Source organism: Syzygium oleosum, unplaced genomic scaffold (genome assembly GCF_021117445.2).
Source record: "Syzygium oleosum isolate NSW1041296 unplaced genomic scaffold, Sole_v2.1 Sole_v2.21, whole genome shotgun sequence".
In the NCBI taxonomy this organism is placed as follows: domain Eukaryota; kingdom Viridiplantae; phylum Streptophyta; class Magnoliopsida; order Myrtales; family Myrtaceae; genus Syzygium; species Syzygium oleosum.
The window spans coordinates 2,249,339-2,274,663 of NW_026607505.1; the positions used below are offsets into that span (position 1 = coordinate 2,249,339).

At 41.1% G+C, this 25,325-nt stretch overlaps 3 protein-coding genes across 9 annotated transcripts; 1 reads left to right on the forward strand and 2 right to left on the reverse strand.

The window, feature by feature from the left end:
* Positions 1–270: 270 nt before the first annotated feature.
* On the reverse strand, positions 271–4,774 carry LOC115677353 (uncharacterized). 2 transcript variants are annotated; one of them, XM_056320864.1, is made up of 5 exons: positions 3,933–4,774; positions 3,082–3,118; positions 2,426–2,662; positions 2,284–2,331; positions 271–873 (listed from the first exon to the last, which is right to left on the reverse strand). In XM_056320864.1, exons 1-5 carry the CDS (start codon positions 4,229–4,231, stop codon positions 730–732), a joined length of 765 nt encoding a protein of 254 aa, XP_056176839.1. In that variant the 5' UTR covers positions 4,232–4,774; the 3' UTR covers positions 271–729. The 2 variants fall into 2 exon arrangements, with proteins under 2 accessions (XP_056176839.1, XP_030456367.1); XM_030600507.2 differs by having other exon boundaries at positions 271–859; positions 3,933–4,768.
* Positions 4,775–6,823: 2,049 nt separating this feature from the next.
* Positions 6,824–11,320, reverse strand: LOC115677415 (uncharacterized). 3 transcript variants are annotated; one of them, XM_030600581.2, is made up of 9 exons: positions 11,016–11,320; positions 10,821–10,871; positions 9,898–9,919; positions 9,216–9,330; positions 8,804–8,836; positions 8,188–8,313; positions 7,871–7,977; positions 7,721–7,792; positions 6,824–7,439 (listed from the first exon to the last, which is right to left on the reverse strand). In XM_030600581.2, exons 1-9 carry the CDS (start codon positions 11,169–11,171, stop codon positions 7,069–7,071), a joined length of 1,053 nt encoding a protein of 350 aa, XP_030456441.2. In that variant the 5' UTR covers positions 11,172–11,320; the 3' UTR covers positions 6,824–7,068. The 3 variants fall into 3 exon arrangements, with proteins under 3 accessions (XP_030456441.2, XP_056176838.1, XP_030456442.2); XM_056320863.1 differs by having other exon boundaries at positions 9,898–9,915; positions 11,016–11,165; XM_030600582.2 differs by lacking the exon at positions 9,898–9,919 and having other exon boundaries at positions 11,016–11,165.
* Positions 11,321–17,079: 5,759 nt separating this feature from the next.
* LOC115668446 (class V chitinase-like) lies at positions 17,080–24,351 on the forward strand. 4 transcript variants are annotated; one of them, XM_056320881.1, is made up of 8 exons: positions 17,080–17,846; positions 18,028–18,423; positions 21,734–21,865; positions 21,976–22,157; positions 22,809–23,019; positions 23,235–23,472; positions 23,570–23,720; positions 23,814–24,351. In XM_056320881.1, exons 1-8 carry the CDS (start codon positions 17,153–17,155, stop codon positions 24,126–24,128), a joined length of 2,319 nt encoding a protein of 772 aa, XP_056176856.1. In that variant the 5' UTR covers positions 17,080–17,152; the 3' UTR covers positions 24,129–24,351. The 4 variants fall into 4 exon arrangements, with proteins under 4 accessions (XP_056176856.1, XP_030456311.1, XP_056176855.1 ...); XM_056320879.1 differs by lacking the exons at positions 17,080–17,846; positions 18,028–18,423 and adding an exon at positions 20,363–21,629; XM_056320880.1 differs by lacking the exons at positions 17,080–17,846; positions 18,028–18,423; positions 22,809–23,019 and adding an exon at positions 20,362–21,629 and having other exon boundaries at positions 23,213–23,472.
* The last annotated feature ends 974 nt before the right edge of the window (positions 24,352–25,325 follow it).

Consider the following 25,325-nt stretch of genomic DNA (forward strand, 5'->3'; position numbering starts at 1 on the left):
ACAACTTCAGCTAACTAAGCTTGATCACCATTGAATGAACTCGATCTAGGCGAGTATTTCGCGCGGTCGACGGACTCGATCTAGGCAAGTGTTTTGCCTTCTCAAGACAAGCTAGGAAATGATGTTGAACAATGCAAAAAGGCAAGCAAGCCGCTGTTCTTTCTTGCAAGGGTTTTTCTTTCTTTATCTCTAGTTTTGCTGGAACTTCTTGCACGTGTCAAAAGGCTTGTCAGGGAAGAACAGAGCTAGAGAAGATGGATGCTCAGGAGATGAAAGACACAATTGCACGTAACCTCTGCATTTCTTTTTCTAAGAATGATGTTAGTCCTTACATGAAACTCAGACTATGCTACCCGTACACAACATGCCACACCCACATCAAGATCACTCTGAATCTCGTAGTCATGCGCAAGAGCCAAAATTGAACACGTTCTCATATCACCCCATATTCGATGCAAACATGAACAAGCCCAGCGAGCGCAACCTAATTTCCAAGCATTACGGGAACGAGACATTCAAGTTCGTTCTCGGTGGTGACGATACTCTGCATAGGGCAATACCTTATATCGGCTCAATATGTTCGAAAAATCATCAATTTGGTCTACTTTCCAAATCTCAAGCACTTGTTATGTTTGACTTCCGTCATGCTGGAATTAGAAGTAAGCTGATGCTTTGTCTGTCTCGTGAGCGAAAGTTTCTCCATCGCGCTCATGTACTTGCGCAGGTGCTTTATGTACTCGGGATAGGTCTCGAGGTTGCAATGACCCCCGCCCTTGACCCATAAAGGGTCGTATTTTTCTTTGGAAAGTTCCCACAAGCGTTTTCCGTGGGACCAATCCACGATGTCATCATTTGTTCCCTGCATATAATAAACTAACAGAAAGTAAATAGACAGTTGCAGAATGAACGTGAGACAATGAGGATATGGAACGAATCAGACCGAAGGGATTCAATGCCCCGTTATATGTACAGATTTATTTAAGCATATAAAGAGCTATGAATGAGTGCAGGAAAAATTTTGTCCACACCCTATTGGTCATAACGTGACATGGTTGCCACAAAGAGATCATGATACAACTGACAAGTTGGTAAATAAATCTCAATGTAAAGTTCTAAACTCCAACCTTGACAGATAAAGCAAACCGAAGAGTTTGTTTCCTTTAGCATCAAAATTGGGAAATCTACACGTGTTCTTTTACTGTCATAAGGTTTTTGCTCATTCGCGTTCCCAATAAATTCTACAGAAAAAAGTAACTAAGACGGTCTCCACCTATCAATGAAGTCAAAGCTTGTCACTCTTTAGTGAAACCAGAATGAATGAACATAAATATGTTTAATAACTTGCTAATTACATAATTTCGCAGTAAAGGGAAGACCGAAATGAAGGCAAGGTTGAGGCAGATCATGGTGAAAATGCACTCAACAAGAGCATCGATTAAAAATGTACCAAACAATAAAATAACAGCTATTAAAATAAGTCAACATGTTCTCACATTGGACAATCTCAAATATGTATAACTGGTCCAGCAATGACATGAGTTGTATTTAAGTTATTTAACGCATACAATAATACACTCTTTAGGCAAGAAGTATAATGTCAACCACGTCTCCAGAGGATAGCGCTGCTTCAGAAACTTTGCCGACCATATCGCCCTATAATTCTATTAGGATACGACTAATCTAATATAATAGACAAATATCTGAAAACAGACAAAAGTTCAAATTAATCTTGTCACCGCTCCGCTTTAACTCTTGTAGTGTTACTCATTCTAAAAGAAGTTTTATTGCAGATATTTCGAATTAGTGATAGCCCCAATTACCTATCTCTTCATCAAATGAGTCAAAGAATAAACAACCACAGAAGTTACCTTTACCATATAATAGCAGCTTGAATTAAGAATTTATGATGACCATATTACATTGGCAATATGTAACTGGACTGTAAAATGTATGTACTGATTTCATTATCTTCCAAATTCCAGCTTGCGAACTTAGACTAGATAGCTATGAAACAAAAACTTAAAAGCGGAAAGCAGATTGGGAGGCAAGTAAATTTCGAGATGTCATGATCATGAAAATTTCATGGTTCTTGTGAATAATTGGGGTGACAGGCAAAAGTACACTTCGCAGGAAATGTTGCAAAGAATCATGACAAGCCTTTTTGTTGCTAAACCTAAAAAAGAAAAGGACAACAGATAAAGAACACGGAGAATAACCGATGCATCATTGAGAAATTTACATGGCTAAGTAAGTTTATTGGAGTAATGAGAAAGAAAAACTTACATGTATGACTAGAACCGGACAGTTCACATGCCGTATTTTGTCAATATTCTGAAAAGGAAAACGTGGAATAACTTCCTCAATTCGAGCCCGAGAAAAGATGCACCTTTCTATGCAGATACAATATCAGATTGATAAAACTTACCTTAAATATGTCAAACCAAAAAGTCATCTTGACAGGATAAAGGACACGTATGCCTGAAAGTATGGCACTATGAAGAACAACACCTCGCAATTTTTGCAATCGAGCAGCCAAGTGCAGTGTAGGCCCACTTCCAACAGATTGGCCATATAGGATGAGATCTTCCTGCTTAATCCCGTATTCACCCTTAAGGCAATTATAAACAGCCTCTATGTCGTGGTAAGTGTTGAATTCCGATGGCTATCATATTAGCATAAACAACCACTATTAGGACATCATTTAGTGTAACAAAAGTTTGTATTTACAATCCACCGTATCTAAACTAAATGATCATAGTCATTTATGTTCTTGCGAGATGGTTCGCAAGCAAAAAAAAAGATCTTGGTTTTACTATAGGACATTTTAATATTAAGGAATAGTAATGGTACATGTGAATAGGTCAGCTCCGACACGACCCACTTCATTGACCGGGCTGTGAAGGACTTGCAAGAAAAAAAATTCCTATTTGGAAGAAGGACATCACATTATCAGAGTGAACCATTTTAAAAACATAACATGTTTTCCCAAGTCACTAACATGAAAATGCTCATGTTAATGATTCCTTTCAATAGAGAAAGAAAGCAACATGGCTACAATTTGACACGCAGAGGAATCCTTACCTTACCAGAGGAGGCGCCGTAACCTGAATAATCATAGCTGCAAACAACAGAATTTGCCAGTAAATAATCAAATAAAGTTTTAGTTATCGGGGCAAATAACTCCATCATCTGCATCTGCATATGTATCATGTAACAAAAACTGATACAATCTGAAAAAACACATAGTAGGTACACTTTTCCACAGAGATTCTCAGAGTCATCACCGCCACCAGCATAAGGATTCCCAGATGTACAATTTTCAGTTTATCGCCAGCATATTCATTCCTTTAATAGTCGAGCTTTAGCATATCATGAAAAGTTTGAGGACAGATGGCAACCAAAACCGATGGAACAGAAGGTAAAACCTGATTTGGGAAACCAAATAAAGCATTCTTCGCAAATTCTATATTCTGTCACCATTCGTCAAGAAAACCCTTCATTGTTTCCGCTGCAAATCATTGTGATCGAAATTTTAACCGCTCTTTATCATGCTCATCGTCTGGGAAAAACATTTCTCGTGATGGATGATCATGCCACCGTTAGCTAATATAAGAAGCATATATTCTCAAAAAGCTAAACTTTTACCAACCTTAGGATCAAGAACAGATCAACTACAGGGAAACAAAGCATGGAGGAGGAAAACAACATAAGCTCCCATGAAATCAGTCACCAAAATGAGGAGGAGGTATAGAGGCTTGCAATTAAACCAATGATATCTACCAGAGCGTGGAAACATATCCAACAAAAGAACACAAGAATCAAAGCAATCCGCCTATCAATTGACTCAACAGCCCCAAAAACCAAAAACCAACATCTCCCAACAATAAATTTGAAAAAACAAACAAACAAAAGACAGAAATTTGAAGCAATACCTCATGATATTGACACGGAGGTGCGCTCTGAGCTCAATGAAGAGCTCCTGCATCTGACCTAAATCAGCTGCATTGCCATGGGAATAGAGGAGGGTGAATCTGGCAAAAGGGTGTTTCCAGAAAGTGGCAACGATCTTGTTGCCACCCTTCGTGTCGAGCATGTGGACGTCCATGTTCTTGTCGGCCGTGACCCCTGAGAACAGCAGCTTCCCACCTTCGTCTCTGAGCACATCGTACGTCGGTGGGTCTGGCGGGAAAAACGCGAACTTCGCGGCCACATTGGAAGTCACATTTCCCATCAACGCCAAGAGACAAAATGGAATTCTAAAGAAAAATGCAAACTTGCAAATCAAATCATTGGAGAGAAGTTGTTGGAGAGGGAAAATGGCCTGGAAATGTTCTGAGGCTCTGTTTGGAGAAAATTCCGCGAGATTCAGATGAGCGGGGTTTTCGGTTCAGTATTTTTTTTGGGTATGTGATATTCGGACAGTTTGAGGAGGCTGTTTCTTTTTATGGGTGTCTTGTTTTTGCCTTCCTTTTGGTTTGTGAAGAATTTTTGTTGGGCTTTTCCTTTTTTTTTTTTTTGTTATTTCACCTGGGAAGGATGGAAAGTGAATACAGATGGCGATTCAGAGGTTATACAAAGAGGTTGGGGTTGGCAATGAATTGAGTCGATCCGATCAAGGCGGGGTTGAGCTGGAATTTTTGTTGTTGCTGTGTTTGGAGGACTCTTCTTTCACAGTAACAGAGAGAAAGAGAGAGAGAGAGAGAGTCTCAGCAGAAACAGAGACTTTTTCTCAGGTTTTTAAGCACATGGAAACATGGGTTCAGAGAGCTGTTTTGCTGATCTCAATAGTTGCTTTTTAATTTCTTTTGTTTACTGTCCTGTTTCTTTCTTCTGATTTAAGGACACCATCATAAAGATATTTTTATTTAGTGTAAACCCTTCTTAGAAACTGAGAAAGACCCACAAAAAAAAATGGAAAAGATAGAGACAAGGAGATCGATCCCTTCATTAGTTTAACTCGATGGCAACTGAGATGTCATTCTTTTATCTGTCCATATGAAGCTGCAATGAGAGTTTGAGATAGTGGGTGTTTGAGCTCGTATCCAAATGAGGAATAGGGAAAGAGAGCAGATTGAATTGTATAATCAAAACGAAAAAGAAAAGAAGAACGAGAGTGATTGCTTTCATGATTTCCACTGATTAACTCAATGGAAAAAGAAATTTTTTTATCCAAACGAATAGTGGAAAGCATGATCCGATTCCATATAAACCATCGGATTAAGCTTAACCCCATCTAACTGTTGCTCAAACTCAAAGAAACAGTAGCGATATCAAGATCAGGAAAAAGGATTAAGTGCTGTTTTAAATTTGTAATTATGCAGAACAGATTGTTCTTAAAGATGAAAGAGGAATCGTCGAGGCAAGGGATGGACGGCTGAGATGTGGTCAAAGGCTGCTGGGATCCATTGGGGTCAGGCAATTGTCAGAAGTCAGACATTCCTCCTTGTCATGCTTTTTTTTTGTCTTTTTTTTTTCCATTTTTTAGTCATTATAGTTTTCACAAAAACGAAAGAGGAATTGAATTGTTGGAGATCGAATCCAATTCAACCTCTGTCTCCTCCATTCGACTTTTACATGACCACCCCAAAATTACCAAAGCTAGCCCCCCAATGTTGAATTCCACAGATTCTTCCATCTTCTCTTCTTGAACAGCAAAAGAAGATTCTATGTTGAAGAAACCCCGTGTAAGTGAAGGTCTGTCTATGTTGAATACATACGAGGAAGTGCATGGTATTGGTTTTCCTTGGTTTGACTGGTGTATGATTGCTTCCAGTTCAATGAGATAAACGTGTTCAATGGGGAAAAGGTTTGATCCTTCTATAAATAATAGTTCTTTGACCGCATGCGTAATCTCAACTAATACTAATTTGAAATCATATCTGAAAAGTTAAAAAAATGATCCAAATTTACATCAGGGTGCTTCATCATGGTGAAAGATTACACATACAGAGGGCAAAAGAATGGACACAAGGCATGCCACGAAAGTTCCAAAAAATGGGTCGATAGAGAGTACTGACTGAGTGTGATGAGATCTTTGATTAATGGAGCAGAGATGGATAATTGACACAGGATAATTAATGGATAAGTCTTTCCATCAATAGGGGACCTCGAGGTTCTATTATTTGAGCTCCTAGCTCTATCCTTGTCTTCATCAATCAATCGCAGTCTTTTACTTGAAACTCTAGATTAAGCAGATCATAGTCACATTGCCGAATTGAATACCTCATGGTTCACAGAGCAACCCCAACTCGCTATGAGAGAGAGAGAGAGAGTTGCAAGTGCCTGGTCAGAAAGAAGACGAGAGCCTTGCAACACAAGAATAATTAAAAAAGAGATTTGGATTGCTATTGGGGTTTGCCAATCAATGATGTGGTTCTTTTCTTGATTTATCTAGTAAGAGTGGAACTTTAGTCTAAAAGAAAAAGATTGGGTCAAAAAGCCCATAAAAGGGTGCTTGGAAGTTGGTGCACTCATAATGAAAGCAAGAGTCTTTAAAGGACGAACAAAGACAGAATGCTGCCTCCTCCCTTTTGTTTACATGTTCTCTAAAGATGGAAGTGCGACAGATTCACAACAACTATTACAAAGAAAGTAAAAGAAAAAGAAAAGCAATTCATCAATTATGGAGTTGGAGTGGTACCTTCTAGTTTTCTGCTGTATAGTATCCGTGGAAGTCTAGAAAATCATGATCACTTTCATGTGACTAAATTTACCTTTTCATGGGCCAAACATATTATATGCCCAGAGATGAGCCAGGGGAGGCAAAAGTTTATGTCTATGCGCAAAGATTTAGCATGATGACTACCATGACAAGAGCAATGGATTGGTCAACTTAAAACACTTTCATTGATCTCATATAGTTACAAGGCACACAAGCGACTTAGTTTCTGGATCATTCTTTTCCCGTACAACTGCACCAAAGCAACTAATAAGGACCATTAGATACCAGATAGAAGAACAAAAGCCTTAACAGGGGAAGGCTGTTTATATATCTGATCAAAGCCGGGCATATACTTCCGGCCAAGAGGGCAGCCAATAAATAAGATGTCACTTTTAACATGACAGACATTATGCAACGCTTAAAAGTATGTGCTCCTCTTGTAGCTTGGTCGTTTCACCGACAACGGAGACCCAACATTCTGCAATCTTGGTCACTCTTCCATCCGAGATGTCAACAGTAGTATAAGCTCGCACGGAACCCATATCGGAATGCGATGCCTCATTGCTATTGAGACTTGTGTTCCCAGTCAGCTCACTAGTCAAAATTCGGACACGAGGGACGATGGCCCCGTTAAGATATATAATTCCATCATCCCCCACCACTATCATTTTCCTAAGACCGTTACCGTGTGCAAGCTCTTTATGCATGTGGCCAAATATGACCAGTGGCATCCAGAATTTTGCATTCTCTTTTAGCTCGGATATGGCTTTAGTTAAGTCTGCATCAGAAAAAAAATAAAATAAAAGCCACTAAACATTGCAGTAAAATGCGCAGTTCATAAGTGCCTGCTAAAAATGACTTTTTGAAGGCAATCTACAGCAAGTCAATCTAAGCTACCCATCAAAGCAAGTAAAGAACAAAGCAAGACAGCAATGCTGGCTTGACACATTGAATATAATCTGCTGAGATGAAGGCATTAGGATAATTTTTCATATGGAAAGCAGTTTAAATTTATTTTGGAATCAGAGCACAACTGCAGCTGCCAGAACTAAAGCTAACCTGGATCACCATAGTCGCCACCACCAACGACCCAATCCTTTCCACAAATATCATCAATATTAGATCCAAGACCTGCACCAAAATTTGGTGCCTGATCAATTAAAATGACCACAATATACTTAACTTTAAGGATATGGCACATTATTAGACCTGTAGGTCCATTATGGGCAAGTAATATAACCAAATGATCCTCTGGAGTCCCCACGGCAGCTTTATAGATTCTCCGAGTACTTTGATCCATGTCTTCAACTCCAAATCTGAAAGAATACTCAAAGTTGCCAAGTTACAACTTGCGACATAGAATCATGTTTACATATCCTCAATAGAAGCAAGAAATACTGCATTTTTTTTTACCAGAAACTATGCAGAGCTGATGTGGACATGCTAAATGGGACTGACGCTAAAATCTAATTAAAAAAAATTCAGGTTGCGGATATGATATAAAAATCGGGAAATACGGCACCGACCCTGCAGATAGGAGCTTCTTTCGGAACAACTTCTCACCGCCACAAGAAAATGGCCGTCCACCGACAACACTCAACTTAAATTGAGGATAATCCAATCGCCGATAGGCCACATGCTCCTCTCCAAGACTGATCATCAAGAAAGCATTAGAAATTACCAATATTAGGGCGTTTTCATACATAGGATGAATTGCAGACTATGTATGCACTTAAATGAATCCACAGAAATCCAAAAACTTTCCCATATATTTATATTGGCCATATGGACCCTGCCCAACTCTATCACACTTAATGAACTCTGTTCACTCAGACAAGAGTTATTTAACTTTGTTCCTTTCCCCTCGTCTGGTCCTTTCCCAGCCCTTTGTACACAGGACTTCAGAATTTGCTGACAAGTGAATGCCGCAACATTCGCCTATTTACAGACTTGTCAAAGTACGTTACAAACAGCAAGGACAAGCATCCCATCATAGGAAAGTGACAAGGAATCCACATAATTAGAATCTACGAATAGCTTGTTGTCATTTTTTCAGGATGGTGTATGACAAAGATCATAACCATAGGGTGCAAAACTGAATATCTCCATACTTTGAAATAATTTAGAGGCAGATAAACTCACCATTCTAGCTGCAGTTGAATGGCATCCTTCTTCCTACATAGCAAGACAACGCATTAATCTCATTTTCCAGAGGTAAATTGCAGATATTTATGAAACACAGTCAGAAACAAGTGATAACAACATCTATCGAATTTTTTTTACTTCCCATCTGAATCACCATTCATACAAAACATGGAGGAAAGATATCTGGAGATGGGGCAGAGGTTATGTGGCACAAAGAATAAATTCCTTCCATGCCTTACATATCATACAATATTCCATAGTCGAAAGTCAAATTTCAGGTTTTACAGGATCACCACTCCAGAAGGTGAGAAACATCTTGTTTCTTTGAAGTAGCAACACATGCAAATTCTCATAGACAACAAAAACATGTAAATTTGGACACACAACAAGTGGTACGTTTTAATCTTACTTTCCAGAATATTGCTGAGTGAACCAGGAATCATGATTTCCCAAAATTACTACTTTTGCAAATTCAAGCTTAGCAACGCTTCTAACCACCTCAACATTCTCATCACCAAAATCACCTGATCAGATAGCATAATCAATGATTTAAAGAAAATTTAACAGAATGTAAGAACTTAAGGCTGATAAAGAATGAAGACAATATCACCCAACCCAAGCATCAAACACTTGGCACGAAAGGAGATCTAACAATGATCGACATTTAAGCAATTAGTTTGACACATAAAAAAGGAAGAGAAGATAAAAAAGTTGTGATGTTCGACCATGATGATTGATGCCTCTTTAGTAAATGTCTCAATCTAAGGTGGTACAGCCTACAGGTGATGATTATGAGATCCTTCTTCATATTTTCACAAATTCTCCGCACTCTTCATGTGTCAATCAGTTGTATCCTATCCTTTTGGGCCAAGGGATTAAAAAGAAAATATTTTCGGTCCAGTCCAAGGTTTTGTACACTTAGAACACAACTATGGAATAAAATCGATCTAATTCTATCTATCCATGCAAAATACAAGAGATGTGCTCTTATTTGTCTTACCCACATGAGGGACCTATAGTCCAAACAACAGGAAGGAAGAATTGCAATAGACAACAACAGGTAGATTAGGAATGAAGGAAAAGGCTGCCACCTGTGAAGAGCACCAGATCCGGCTACAAATCCACAAGCATAAACAGGTATTAGATGGTAAAGGAGACTCTGGCTAAAAATTCGATACGACTAAGTTGTAGTAACCAATAGTAGAAAAAGTAACATAAACTAGAAGGAAAAATCAAATAGCCGCCACAAGGAGAAACTCTTACCACAAGAAATCACGATAAAGATAAGTTTTATGACACACTCAAAAGTCATTTAGATTTATACACTATGCCTGTTGCTTCAGGCATTAGCATTAAGAAGTAGATTGCTTACGATATGCCTATTGGTAGCATCACACCTTTGTAATGCACGAAAAAGATCATTATAATACTAAAAATCTAAAAGGAAGCATATACAAGATCTGTCTCACGATTTTTGAATTTGGTTTTCTGATGAGAAACATCTTAAGACATACCAATCAAGCCAAACTCAAGCTTCATCATGCCGCAGTGCATATGAGATACTTTTAGAATGCTCCGCTAATTTCCAACAGAATCCTTAACCGGGGTTTTAAATTCATCAGGGACCAAAGTCCATCCAATCTAAAGCCTTTAAACCTCTTGTAGCCTCATAAGAATTCTCTCTTTTGGAATTTGAATTTATCAAATATAGACAAATTACCCAAACGATTCCATTTTATGTGCTAGGCCAATGAGCAGTCTCCTTGACCAGCAAAAGCAAAATGCTCTGAGTTCTTTTTTCCTTCTGTCCTACTAAATTACATGACCCTTTGTGCATTTTTCTCTGTTGAACCAATTGTATTCTCAATTACAGAAGACCAACCAAAACAAAACAAAAAAGAAGTCAACTTTCCTTTTTCTAATAGACAGATAGAAGCTATTCACCAACCAGAACAAATCTTCGGAAAAGAACTAGACGAGAAATCACAGGGGCAGGGGCATTCACGAAGGGTACCTTCAAGAAATGGAGCGCCTTGGTGTCTTCCTCGAGATCCCATTGATCATGCTTCGGAGAAAACGAAATTCAAAACCAACAAATCGATAACAGGATCCCAACATCCGATCGCAACTAAAAACCGAGAAAGACGAGGCCTTTCCCGATGACCCAAGTGCGCAACCCAACAACTCGAACGTGGGAGAGAAGACTTACGACGTCTCCGACGACCGCAATTCGAACCGAGGAGACCGCCATGGGAGCGCGTGCGCGAGCTGAGCTGCTCCTGGCCGCGGTGGAGAGAAGAGGGGCAGTGAAGTAGCGGCGGTGGTAGGTGGAAGGAACTGGCGCGTGCCGCAACGCGCCGAACATCGATAGCTTCTTTGGCTCCTCGGTTGTGTCGGCGACACCTGGCTCTGGCCGGACTTATCGGCACGCCGCTGCGCTCGTCGCGTCGGAGGAGTCGTCATCGGGCAGGCTCGTGTCGGCCTGTCCATGGACAACGTTCGTGCACTGTTCGGTCTCGATCGGGCCCATGTTTAGATTTCATCGTATCTGTTGTTCGGCTGCTGTCTAGCACGAGATTCGACCGGATAAAAGAGACATATAACCCATATGGACTAGTCGTAGATAGAATTTTTAATATCCCCGGTATATGCTGGCCACGCACGAGGATCACAACCGCAACAGCCCATCATCATTGTCGACCCTGACCCACCGCTGATTGTTATCGCCGCCCGCCATCGCTGGTGGCATTTGTGTTTGAATGTAGCTCACCTGATGTCGCGCTTGTAATTTGCCACGTTAATTGCATGTTAGGGCCCAACAATTCTTGAGATAACCAATCGCGCGATAGGTTCCTGTTTAGCATCAATGGGTTAGTGCCGTAAACGGCACATGACTTGAAGACAATCATGTCGATTATGTCGAATTGTGTTAGTAATGAGTACACAATAGCCCTATAAATATGTCGAACTGCCTCAACACGAGCATAACACGCGTTATAAATCGTGTCGAACGATACGACACGGCTAACACAATTATCAAACATAGCAATGTGTCTGGAGTGGAAATGATATGTTACATTAACTTGGATTCACGAAACATGTAAAGTACGTTTATACACATAGTCATATTTTATATTAATTTAAACATGTTGATCCGTGTTTCAAAGTGTTAAAAGTCAATCTGCATAAGCTACGATTTTCTCGTGTGTGTAATAAACAAGTTTAAACGTGTAAATTCGTGTCTAAACAGCTTAAGCGGATCAACAGCGTAAGACAAATTTTCTCGTGTCATCCTGTTCATAACACTATCCGTTTCCTTTGATAGGGTCAAAACAGGTCAAGAATCGAGTCCGGACCGCCCTCCGATTCGACCTAGGACACGGACTCAGCTACTAGATTCATGTCTCCAATCAATGAGGAGTTCTTTCAATAAATTTAAAAGGATTGAAAATGTCTTTAATTTTACAAAAGAATTATAGCATATTTGGTATCATTTTAATAAAAATGACTTAAATGACGGAATAGACTTTATCACCGGATATAGAGCTATGGTGTCACTAGGGAGAAATTATCTAAAAAGTCATAAATCTATTATACGACGGCCAATTTAGTTCTAAACCTTTCAATTGTGACAATTTAGTCCTAAACTTTTTGACGATTTGCTAATATAGTCATTTTGGCCAATTATCCAAATGATAGGTTTATAACTGAATTGGCAAATTTTCAAAAGGTTTAAAACTGAATTGACAAATTAAAAAGTTTAAGACTAAATTGATAAATCGTCAAAATGTTTAAGACTGAATTGATCGTGGTACTAAATTTAGGATTTTTTTGATAATTATCTAATGTGAGTAGTGACACATATTGCATTGTGCAGAGAAAAAGAGTCAAATCACTGGACCTGCTAAAAGTTTTCCGTTCTGCAATAGCAATTTCCAAGAGAGAGCTTCAAATAAACTATTCCTCTCTCTAAAGTTAGAGGTTGAAGAAGAGATTAACACCTGAGAAGGCATCGGCCGCCTTGAGGATAAGCTTCTATTTCTTTTCAGTTCTGCAAGCAACGGTGATGGCCTGCAGAAGATTCCGGCCTTCTCTTCTTCCACCCTCCTTTGCTTGTAGCTTTCTTCGGTCTTCTTGGTTATTGTTTTTGCATTGGTTAGCGTAGTTCTGTGTTTGAACTTATGTGTTTTGTCGTTACCCCGTGTGTATTGTACAGTTTCCTGAGATCTGATTGTCAACTTTGTATATCAAATCGGGTCAAACTCATATATTCTACTTACTCAATGCGTAGAGCCAAACTGTTGCGAGAAAGAGATTCTGATTACTACTTACCAGATACGACAGTGAGTGCATGCCAAAAGAGTTATCAGTCGGACAATATACCATACTTTGGTCATGACCACAATGTGTTTTCTATGTTGGAGAAAGGACTGTTCATGACGCGATGGTCACACCAATTGCATGCAATTCGTGCCCCTTGACTTGTTCATTAACCAAAAAAAAATAAAATGCCGGTTTGATACGTTTGTTTATTACTGGGCATCTCAACATTGTCTAATTTGCAGAACATCAAAAAAGAGATCTTTTGATATGGGTATAATCATCAGATACTCGATTCTCATCTAGTTTGCATAATCCTAGCATAGATTTTGAGAATTTTAGCTCCACTCCTAAGTTGCACTTGCATATGAAAAAAGAAAAACGTGCTCTATCTTTCCATTGTTGGGTATCAATTACCGTATTGCAATGAAGATGGTGGGTGGGACTTCCATGTAGAGAGAGCCACAGCACCATGCTCATTACAATTCTTTTTTTTTTTTTTTTTTGGTATAAAAAATTTAGGGGGCGAGGTTACCCTATGCCAAGGCCAGGGCATACCACAGGCCTAAAATTTCTTAAAGTGGATTTACATATCGCCTCCCAAAGAGGACTACTGGCAGCGAGATTCGAACCTAGACACGATGTGCAAAGAGATCAAACTTTACTTATATGCATGCATATACTTGGAGAAGGTCCTGATGGTGGCGAGGACAAGGCCAGAAGGAGAAAATGGATTCGGTGCCATGCATATATCGTTTTCTGGAAATATTTGGCAATTCGTAAGAAAATATTTTGCTTCTAGTGACAATAATGATCCTTCAATTGATAAAGGGATAATAACACAAACAGTCCCTGAATTTTGGCCCAATGTGCAATTTGATCTTTGAACTTTTAATTTGTTTAATATAGTCTATGAACTTTAGCTTAATATTCAATGTGATCCATGAACTTTCAATTTATTCAATATGGTCCATTGATTTTTGGTACATGTTGAATTTAGTTCCTGAACTATATGAAAATGTTCAATGTAATCCTGAACTTAAATTAATGGAAGGACTATATTGAACATTTTCATATAGTTCATGGACAAAATTGAACATGTACCAAAAGTCCAGGGACCACATTGAACAAATTGAAAGTTCACGGACCGCATTGTACATTAGGCTAAAGTTCAATGACTACATTGAATAAATTAAAAGTTCAATAACCAAATTGCATATTGAGCCAAAGTTTAGGGACCGTTTGTTTCATTTTCCCATTGATAAATCAGTCTCACTAGATGGTATTATTAGATTACAAGCGGGAAAATCACCAAAAAGTCCTAAACGTATTGCAATTGTACCAATTAAGTTCTAAACCTTTTGCATTTGTGCCAATTCAGTCTATCCGGCAAATTTTGGCCCGCCGGTACTGATGTGGACACTGGCCGGCCGGCCAACGCTAACGTGGCAATTTTTAAAATATTTTTTTCGATATTTTTATTATTATTTTTATTTTTCCCTTTTCTTTTCTTTTTTTTCCCTCCTTTCATCTTCAACCTCTAGCCGATCGCCAGTTCTGGCGATTGGCTAGCGGCGGGGGCTGACGAGGTTGGCCTTGCCCGCCCCTCGCAAGGCTCGATCTCGCCATTGCTGGGTGAGGACGTCCTCGCCGACAAATGGCCAAGTCGGCCTCGCCTGCACTTGGCATGGCTGGACCTCGCCTAGCCACTAACAAGGATGACCTCTCCAGATTTGGTGTGGCTCGTCCTTGCTGTCGCTCGCAAGATTGAGCCTCGCCGACAATTGGCGAGGTTGGCCTTGCCTGCCCATGGTGAGGCTCGTCCTCGCTCTTGCCGGCGGACGGCAGGGCCAACCTCGCCGGCCCCCACCTTTGGCTAGTCGCCGGTTTCGGCGACCGACTAGAAGTTGAAGATGAAGGGAGGAAAAAAAAAAAGAAAGGGAAAGAACGGCGACCGGCTAGAGGTTGAAGATGAAGGGAGAAAAAAAAGAAGAAAGGGAAAGAGAAGAAAAAAAAAGGAAAAAAGAAAAGAATAAATAATTAATATGAAAAAAATATTTAAAAATTGTCCCTTTTGCATTGGCTGGACGGCTGGCCAAAATGGGCCAGATAGACTGAATTGGCATAAATGGAAAATATTTAGAACTGAAATGATATAATTGCAATAGGTTTATGACTGTTTTGGTAATTTTCCCGATTATAAGCAAGCATTAACTGAACCATTGAAAAGAACTTGGAGACTATATGCTCCCCACCAATTTAAAACTAGTTCGAAACAATTTGTTTTTCACTTCCTGAGTTAGTGATGCTTCCCTCATTTGTTCACCTACATCCAGGTTTGCCAAGACAAATCCATGCTCCATACCAGACTGATTGCTTGAGCTCCCAAGATTGTTAATATATATTCATATTCGTGAATATAAAGAAGAAAATTTATAGTTTCGATTTCCTATTGCAAGATGACCCATTGTCTCAATGAGGATCTATGCTTTATAAATTTGGTAGGAAGTTTAGATATTTTCACCAGAGTTTTGTTTATCATCAATCGATATCTAATGACAAGGGAAGACTTCACCTAGGATTGCTAAGCTCGCTTCGACGCTTGTATAAATTTGCGCAGGTGAGTTTGTTTTGTTGTCTTAGAATTGCCGGTCAATTTCTCTCCTATACGCAGCTAAGTCATGGTGCTATTTTTAGAACTCGTACATGACTGCGTCAGATTTGTAGCACCGTGAAAGAAAATTTGTAGCACCAATTGCACCTCTCTTTTGACAATTGGGAGAATAACTAAATTGAACATGTATAAAAAATTCAGGGACTATATTGAACAAATTGAAAATTCATGAATCACGTTAAATAGTGGGCTAAAATTTATGGACCATTCGTGTCATTATCCAACTTAATTAAAGCGGATTCTAGGCCGTTTCGAAGGTTTTATAGGTATCGATCGATCATTTCTGACTTATCTTACTGACAAGAGCTGAGACATCCTTTTCAGCAAAATGGCTCCTTTGACTCCTAGCAAAAGTCTCCACAGAGAAACAACACGTATTGCCCACACATCACAGGCCAATGGCCCTCATCTGCGTTCTCAACCAAAAAGGATAAAATCTAACGCATGATGCCCCGTCAGCTCCGGCGTTGACCAAAGAAAAATCGAACCAGATCCTCACGAAACAGCGTGTGGAAACTTTGCAAGTAACATCAACAGATGATGGGATCGTGTCGATCGATTCTTGTCCGTAAGCCGAGCCGACCACCCTATGGTGGTGGGGTGTAGCGGACTGTTTTTGCAGGCATTGACGTTGACTTCCGCGTCGGCGAATCCCGTCTGACCATTTCGCTATTACGCCCATGGGTTGCTTGCTGCATCATCTTGCTGTTCTTCAATCACCGTCGGATGTCCGTGCGTGAAGGACGGTTGATTCACGAGGAGTTGACTAGTATAACTCGGTTCCATACGTGTCGCGATTGATAAAATTCACCGTTATTTGGGGATCACTCCATCTCGATCATGTTATTGAATTACGTGAATCTTATGTGAGACTCACATAATCTATAATCTGATAATTGGGATGCAACAAGTTAACATGCATTTGGGCTTGATAAAAAGAGTCTCCAAAAGATAAAGTCAAGAGCCATCAAATCTGAAGAATATCACATGTAGCCCAAGCAAGTATTTTATGAGGCCAGTACATGTATTAATCATAATTTAATCGAGATCGTCGGATTTGGAGAACCCAAATGGGACCCACCATTTTCGATGGTCCAAACTCAATTTAGAATCTCCCCTTCTCGATTGACTGCGCCATTTGAGCACAAGAAAGGCCTTATTCACGTGAAATTTCCTAGTCACGATGGTTATCCACGTTTCTCTAAACCTAATGTTTCTAGACTAGAGTTAGGTTAAAGTCAGAACTCTAGGATTAATACGAAACTTAAGCCACATCATGCGCATGTGGTCCGATCAATCCTGTATAAAACCAGCTCAAACGTGTACAACCTCATCCATGTAACTCATCGAAAATGGCTTCCAACGATAACTACATCCTTCTCTTTCTCTGCTTCTCCTTCCTCTCTCTCCTCCAAATCAACTCGTGCATGGCCCAAAACGTCAAAGGAGGCTATTGGTTCCTGGGCAGCGGCGTCGCCGCCTCCGACATCGACTCGACCCTCTTCACTCATCTCTTCTGCGCGTTCGCCGATCTCGATGCGTCGACGAACCAGGTGGTCATATCGTCGTCAAACGCTCAGTCTTTTGCGGCCTTCACTAGCGACGTCCAGCAGAAGAACCCGTCGGTCGTAACCCTCCTGTCTATCGGGGGCGGCGGCTCGAGCGCGGATGACTTTGCGTCCATGGCGAGCCAGTCTAGCTCCCGAAAGACTTTCATCGATTCCTCCATAGCCCTAGCTCGGTCCAACGGCTTTCACGGCCTTGATCTTGATTGGGAATACCCGGACACTGATGCGAAGATGGCCAACTTGGGATTGCTCCTCCAGGAGTGGCGGACTGCGGTGGCTGCTGAGGCGGCCAGCTCAGGCAACGATGCTTTGCTTTTGTCGGCGGCGGTCTATTTCAAGCCGCACTACTGGTCGCCCACGGATTATCCTGTGGCCACCGTGGCGGCGAGCTTGGATTGGATCAACGTGATGGCCTATGATTTCTTTGGACCCAATTGGTCCTCCACCACAGGACCGCTTGCTGCGCTCTATAATCCAGGTAGGGGAGGCAACTTTGACTTTTTTCTGGGTTATAAACTTTGACTATCTTGAGGTACAATGAAGTTTTGTTAATTTTCTGTTTCACGACTTTGAAATTTGTTGCCTCAACGTCAAGAGAATCACAAACTTGTAATTTTTTCGACATACGCGGCATCTGAAATCGGTCCTTTCAATTTTAGGGAACGGCTTAAGTGGAGACGACGGGGTGACCGCTTGGATTCAGGCCGGCATGCCGGCGGGGCAGATCGTGCTAGGCTTCCCATTCTACGGCCGTGCATTCGTCCTCGCGGATGCCAACAACCACGGCTACTTCGCGCCCTTCACCGGGGCGGCGATATCCTCCGATGGGTCGATCGTGTACAATCAGATCACGGCTTACATATCCCAAAACAGCGCGACCACGGTGTACAACTCTACAGTCGTGTCTGCCTACTGCTATTCCGGGACGACATGGATCAGCTACGACGATACACAGACCATCTCTACCAAGGTTAAGTACGCCAAGGGAAGAGGACTTAAAGGTTACTTTGCATGGCACGTTGGTGGAGATGACAACTGGGTTCTCTCTCAAACAGGTGAGTTTTTATGAGATTCGTGTTGCACGCCATTGATCATGCATCGGAAGCTTTCAAAGTTACATTCTATTTCCCAAAGTTTAGCCCTAACCCTAGCTTACATGCGGTACAGTTAACCGGACCGTCATCTTCCAAACGAAATCGAATCATGTCCCCTTGAGTTTAGATCAAATTTGCACTCCATGTTCATCTAAAATGGAAGGAAATTCTTTTCAGGGACATTACAGTTCACCATAGTTAAGATCAGAATGGACTTAGTCATCTGAGGAACAGTATTTTCTTTGGTTTTTTCAATGAAGTACAAACGCGTGAAGGAAAAGTAAAATCTAGCCAAGCTTGACTTTATAAGATATATGTTTATATGTGTATATATTTCAGTCAAGTCCGACGCCGTTTTATTTAATTTTATACTGGTATTTGCTTTGAACGTTTCAAAGATTTTGGTTGTACTTCGTCGTGTCCTTGCCTGTCCCCTCTCTTCATGCTCTGATTAAATAAGAAGTCAAACTTTTGCGGATCAGTTGATCAATTTTGTGACTAAATTCCTTCAATTTCGACCTCTTTGTTGCAGCTTCGAGTTCGTGGTGACCTAGACGACGTCCGTGCCCATGCGTCAGAGGGAGACCTCATTTACTGATGTTAATCGAAGTTTGGTCCAAAATAATGTGATGGATTTTATAGTATCCCATCTCACAATAAAATGTATTCTTACCGGACGAACTGAAGCAAGATCCAACAATGTACTGGATTTATAGAATATCTCTCTCTCTACCTCCGCGCGAGCGCGCCCGTGCATGTGCGTTTGAGCTCGACACCATCATCAAGCTTGTCACCGATTGGTAGAGCTTGACGGGCACCTCAAGCTCACTCTCGATCGTTATTGTATCTCTAGAAAGAGAAGGCAAAGAAAGCTCGATCGAACTCAATTACGTGTTTGCTAGTATTAGTCAGCACATAAACGTGTTAAAAGAATGGATTTATAACCACTAGGGAAAAGGAGAGAAATGATTTGAAAGGATTGAGTTAGAACGTAATTGAGACGTGAACGAGGGAAAAGTAATGAAAAGAATGCAATCTTGACGAGATTTTTATTTTGGGCTCCTTTCTAGAAAATATTTTTCATGAAGTATGATAATATTTTGCGGTGTTTAATTGAAACCTCAAAATGATCTGGAAATTTTTTTCCATCATTTGGTATAGAAAATCGGGAAAATTTCAATTTGGTACCTAAAATGGGGTCATTTTCTTAAAAAGGGGTTCAAAGGGGACAAAGTGTCAAATAAGGGCCTGAAGTGCCCAATCAGTCTCAAATAGGGGTTCGAAGTGCCCAATTAGTTTCAAGTAAGGGCTTGGGTTTGCCGGCCGATCAAACGCTCACCTGCCGGCAAACACGTCATTGTTCCGGTAAAGAAAAGAGAAAAAAAAAGAAGAAGAAGAAGAAAAGGAAAAGGAAAAGAGAATAAAAGACAAAATTGCCCTCGCCGGAACAGTGACGTGCTTGCCGACCAGTGAGCGTTTGACCGGCCGGCGAACCCAGGCCCTTACTTGAGACTAATTGGGCACTTCGGGCCCCTATTTGAGACTGATTTGGCATTTCATGACCTTATTTGATACTTTATCCACTTTGGACTCCTTTTTGAGAAAATGACCCCATTTTGGGTACCAAATTGAAATTTTCCCTAGAAAATCTGATTTGATTTTCCGAAAAAAATTACCAAAATATTCAATTTTTTTTTCTTTTTCCTATTCTTAGCTTAGTTGTCGACCACGGCGACAGTCGGCGATTGGCGTGGCCAAAGGCGAGGGGCGAGCCTCGCCACAGGCCTGGCCAGAGGTCCGTGAGGCTTGAAGAGTCGAGTCAGTGTCGTGATCTCATCCTATCAAAAAACACATGAGTCGTCTCCATGCACACGTTGCAAGATTATGCCGAAAGTCAACCCAGGACAACAACAATTGAGGAACCAACCGTCGTGCACTGATTGCCTGAAGCAATGGCACTTGAGTTCTCGTTTCCTACGTAAAATCCGATCGATCAAGGGCCCCAGCAAAGAGGTCTTCTTCCTCCTCCCGTAATCTCAAACCGCCACTTCTGCTTTCACATTCGCTTCCGAGCTCGTCTCTCATGGCGGGCGAAGGCAAACTCGCTTGTTTCTTCATCTTTTTCCTCTGTCTCCGCCCATCTGCGGGGGAACGAACGTGGGTCAAGTCCGGCTACTTCTACGCCGGCAGCGAAATCCCGGTCTCGGACATCGATTCCTCCTTGTTCTCTCACCTCATATGTGCTTTCGCTTTCATCGGCGCTCCGACCCATCAGCTCTCCTTCAACTCCTCCACCGAACAAATCTTCTCCGCCTTCACGAGCACCGTGAAACGCAAGAATCCTTCGGTCACCACGCTGCTGTCGGTGTGGGCAGGCGGAGAGGATCCTTCGGCTTTCGCTTCGATGCTTGGTGAGTCTTCTTCAAGAAGGTCCTTTATTGAGTCTACGATAGAAAAGGCAAGGCTTTATGGGTTCAGTGGGGTTGATCTCTGTGGGGTCTTGCCCTGGAGGAGCATAAACATGACCAATTTGAGTTCCCTGTTAGGGGAGTGGAGAGATAGAGTAGATGTCGAATCAAGAAAATCTGGGAAACCTCAGTTGCTGCTAGTAATGGCTGTGTATCGTGAATCCATTGCTGACTCTGTGAGTTACCCACTTGACTCAATTCAGAGCAAATTGGACTGGGTTCACCTAATTGCTTATGATTACCATCTCCCCACCAGGGACAAATTTGCCCTCCCTCATGCAGCTTTATTTGACCCAGCAAGCCAGAACAACACAGACTTCTGCATAACTTGGTTGTTGACTAGAGGATTTCCTGCAAGAAAGCTGGTTCTGGGCTTGCCCTACCATGGCTATGCGTGGCAGCTTGAGGATTCAAGCGACGATGTCATTGGCCATCCGGCGGTGGGGCCTGCTGTGACGGCGGATGGGTCATTCGGATACAAGGCCATAAGATCATACATCCGAGATTTCGGTTATGGAGCCAGTTCTGTTTATAATGGTACATATGTGGTGAATTTTTTCAGAAAGGGGTTGATATGGATCAATTTCGATGATGTGGAGGCCATTCGAGCCAAAGTAACTTATTCCAAGGGAAAAGGGCTTCTTGGTTACAATGTGTTTCAGGTCAACAATGATCAGAACTGGGTTCTTTCCAGGACAGGTTAGGATAACTACCTCATAGGAATTCTTGATGAAGGTTTCAAAATATTATTGTATTGAAAATGTAGAACTAAATGTAATTCATGGACTGAACTGCCTTGTCAGCTCAAGAAGCCAGTGAAGATCAGCAAAACAGGCGATGGTTCCGGCTAATTATGCTTATTGCGATTGCTATAGTTGTTCTCTTTATATTTGGCCTGATATACTACTTAACGAGGAGAACATTGAAATCAAAAGGTACATTTTGTAAAGTTCACTGGAGGATTACTATAACTCTGTGGTAATCAAGAACATTGACTTTGGAAGGATTAAAGTTCTAGATACATTTTCTTGATTTTGATTCTCAGGTATTTCGGGTGTAATAAAAGGATTTAGTAGCCGATTAAAGACTATGGTGTATAAAGGTGAAAGTCTTGAGAGTGGTGCTCCTAATCTGCAAACATTTCGTTATGCCACTCTCAGAGCAGCAACTGACAACTTCTCCAGTGAAAATAAGCTTGGAGAGGGTGGATTTGGACCTGTTTACAAGGTAAAATATATTGAGGCCATACTTAAGCTAATGATTTTCTTTATCTGTTTCATTACAAATCCTATGAAGTGTGAGCCATGATTAAGTGCCAGATACGGTACTGTTGCTCTATATTGTGTGTTTGTTGTTGTTTAAATGTGAGCAAGGGAAATAACTCACCCACAAATACCTTTCACTCCTTTTGCTCAAGAGCATGTGGTCTTTGTTGTTTATAGTCTTGACTTATTATTGAGAAGGTGAAAGTAATGGGAACTTGCTACCATTACTATGAGAGAAAGCAAATGTTTCCATATGTTGATTGAAGGTATGCCAGCTTTCTCTGCAGCAGCTGCCAGCTGATTGATTTATACTCGCAATTTCAATCATTCAGTTGGAATGGACTCACCCCAATAAGTTTGAGATATTTAGAGATGCTGCATAGGTTTCTTTACGATGTATGTGAGCTTGTAAGTTTCATTACAGGAGGTTGGACTTGGATGCATTCTGCCCAAGTTTTGTTTTTCCTTTATGATCCTTGGGGTTATGTGACTTATGTCATAGACAAAAAAAACTGTCTTCCCGCATAAACAGTGAAAAGTTTAGTTCTGAGTCTACCATGTTCAAGTGAAAGGTAGTTGCCCTGTACTGACCGTCAGCATCCCTTTTGCTCAGGGCAAGTTGCCCAAAGGACAGGACATTGCAGTAAAGAGACTTTCGAAAACTTCGAAACAAGGGCTCGAGGAGTTCAAGAATGAAGTTACACTCACTGCCAGCTTGCAACATGTCAACCTTGTTCGCCTTCTTGGATTTTGTATCGATAGGGAGGAAAAGATGCTGATCTATGAGTACATGCCACATAGGAGCTTGGACTTCTATCTTTTTGGTTCGACATCTTTCATGCTTCTTACAATAGTCATTGAGCATAACCTTTGTGTTTTAAAGTGACATCTAGTGTGATACTCTAAAAGGCTTATATGAGTCCCCTGTTCCAATTCAATGGCTAGATTTAGTAGACCCTTCTAAGCATTTGGGGTTCAAGTTATGTTATGCTCTAATTTTGCTTCTGGTTCTGATAGCCTTTAGGTTTTAATGATGTAGATCCGATAAGGAAATATTCACTGGATTGGGAGAAACGTGTTCATATCATAGAAGGCATCACACAGGGGCTTCTTTATCTCCAAGAATACTCGAATTTCACAATAATTCATCGAGACTTGAAAGCTAGCAACATTCTGCTGGATAACGAATGGAACCCCAAGATATCAGATTTTGGTATGGCAAGAATATTCAGGAAGGATGACCTTGAGGCAAATACCGGCCGAATTGTTGGGACTTAGTAAGCGAGCTAATTACGCAACTCCTAGTTTTACCTCGCACATATTCTCTTGCTAAAAATCTCGTGCTTAAAACCAAATTTTTATTCTTGTATATAGCGGGTACGTTCCACCAGAATATGTGAGGAAAGGCATCTACTCGATGAAGTACGACGTCTACAGCTTCGGGGTGCTGCTGTTGCAAATCATCAGTGGCAAAAGGACCTCATGTTACTACGGCCTGAATGAAAATCTGAATCTTCTCGAATATGTAAGTAGAGATTGTTTGTGATTCAAAATTTGCCGGGCTCAAATTTAGGAACATGAATTTTGACTTTTAACCAACTATCGTTCTTAATTTCAGGCATATGAGCAGTGGAAAGATGATAAATGCATGGAGTTCATCGACCCATCTCTGGACGACTCGTCATCATCTTGTAAGCTGATGAGATGCATGCCAGTGGCTCTTCTGTGCGTGCAAGAGAAGCCTGGGGACAGACCCTCCATGTTGGAAGTGTCTTCAATGCTCAAGAATGAAGCTGCAGCTGTAAATTCCCCCAAGAAGCCTGCATTTTCAATTAAGAAGGATGAAGATGAAGACGAGGATGACAAGTGCTTGCTCAAGGAAGCAATCCATTCAGTCAACGATGCATCAGTTTCTGAATTGTTTCCTCGCTGATTCTACATTGCAGGCATGCAATGCAGTGGATACTAATGCCATAGAGAATCTTTTTCAGAAAGGAAATAGAAACAGAGAATTTGTAGCATTATTTTCCCAATTGATTGTACTATTTTTTTCTGCGTCTGTATAAATTTTAATCCTCTGGAGGCAGTTTGTAGGAATGTTGATTTCGAAAGGTGTACTAATTGGAATGAGAAAAATGCAGATTTATTATCTCCTACTTAAATCTCATCTATAATTTCTGCACGTGAAATGGCAACATGTTGATCTTTCATTCTGTATTAACCCACATCAGATCAACATCCGCAAATCTGGCCTCCATCCTGCCGTCAGCCATCGTCAACAATCACTATCATATTGCCATCGCTAGCTCAATGACAAAGTTCCCTGCCTTCCTTTTTGTCTACGCAACCCTCCTCCCTCCCTCTCTCTTCGCACGCGAATGCATGAGCTCAACGCCGCCGACAAGCTTGTGGCTGATTGGCAGAGCTTAACAGGGCGTCAGGCTCGCCCTGGATCGTAATTGTAACTCTAGAAGGAGCTTTAGACTTGATCACGGGTTTAGCCAAATCCCTCGTAATCCTTTCATATTTGAACGGACTTGGGAGGGATTGCGAAAGACTTAGTGATCCCCCGTAATCTCTTCCCTCAATTCAGACAAGACTCTGTTTTTAGAGTCATTTCTTTCCCTCTCAATCTCGTTCTATCGTTTGGCCGCCATGGAAACTTTCGCGTGCACATCTGTCTGCTACGGACAAGATTGAACGACAAAGTTAGGCCCGACGATGAACGGGTTGGACATGGACCCAGATAGAAATATCCGCAGCCACGACCAGGACCCAAAGGCACCTGAAGGCTGAAAAGGTCAAGTGTTGCACCCGATGAAAGCGAACTTTTTGTATGCAAACGTGGCAAAATATGGCCGAAAGTGAACGTACAACAACTACAGTCGATTGAACAACCGTCATGCATTGATTGCCTGAAGGAGCAACGACTCTGTCTCATTTCGTACGGACAATATGTTGGTTATGTCTTAAGGACCATTTTCGGTCATTTTTGTTCTGGTATGTTAGCTGGTTGTTTTTTGGTTTTACTTAGTCAACAAGATAGTAGGAGTTTGTTATTTTCAGTTCCTATTTTGTTGCTAGTTAGTGGTGTAGTGGTTTTTGTCAGTTACTAAGTTAGTGCAATTCA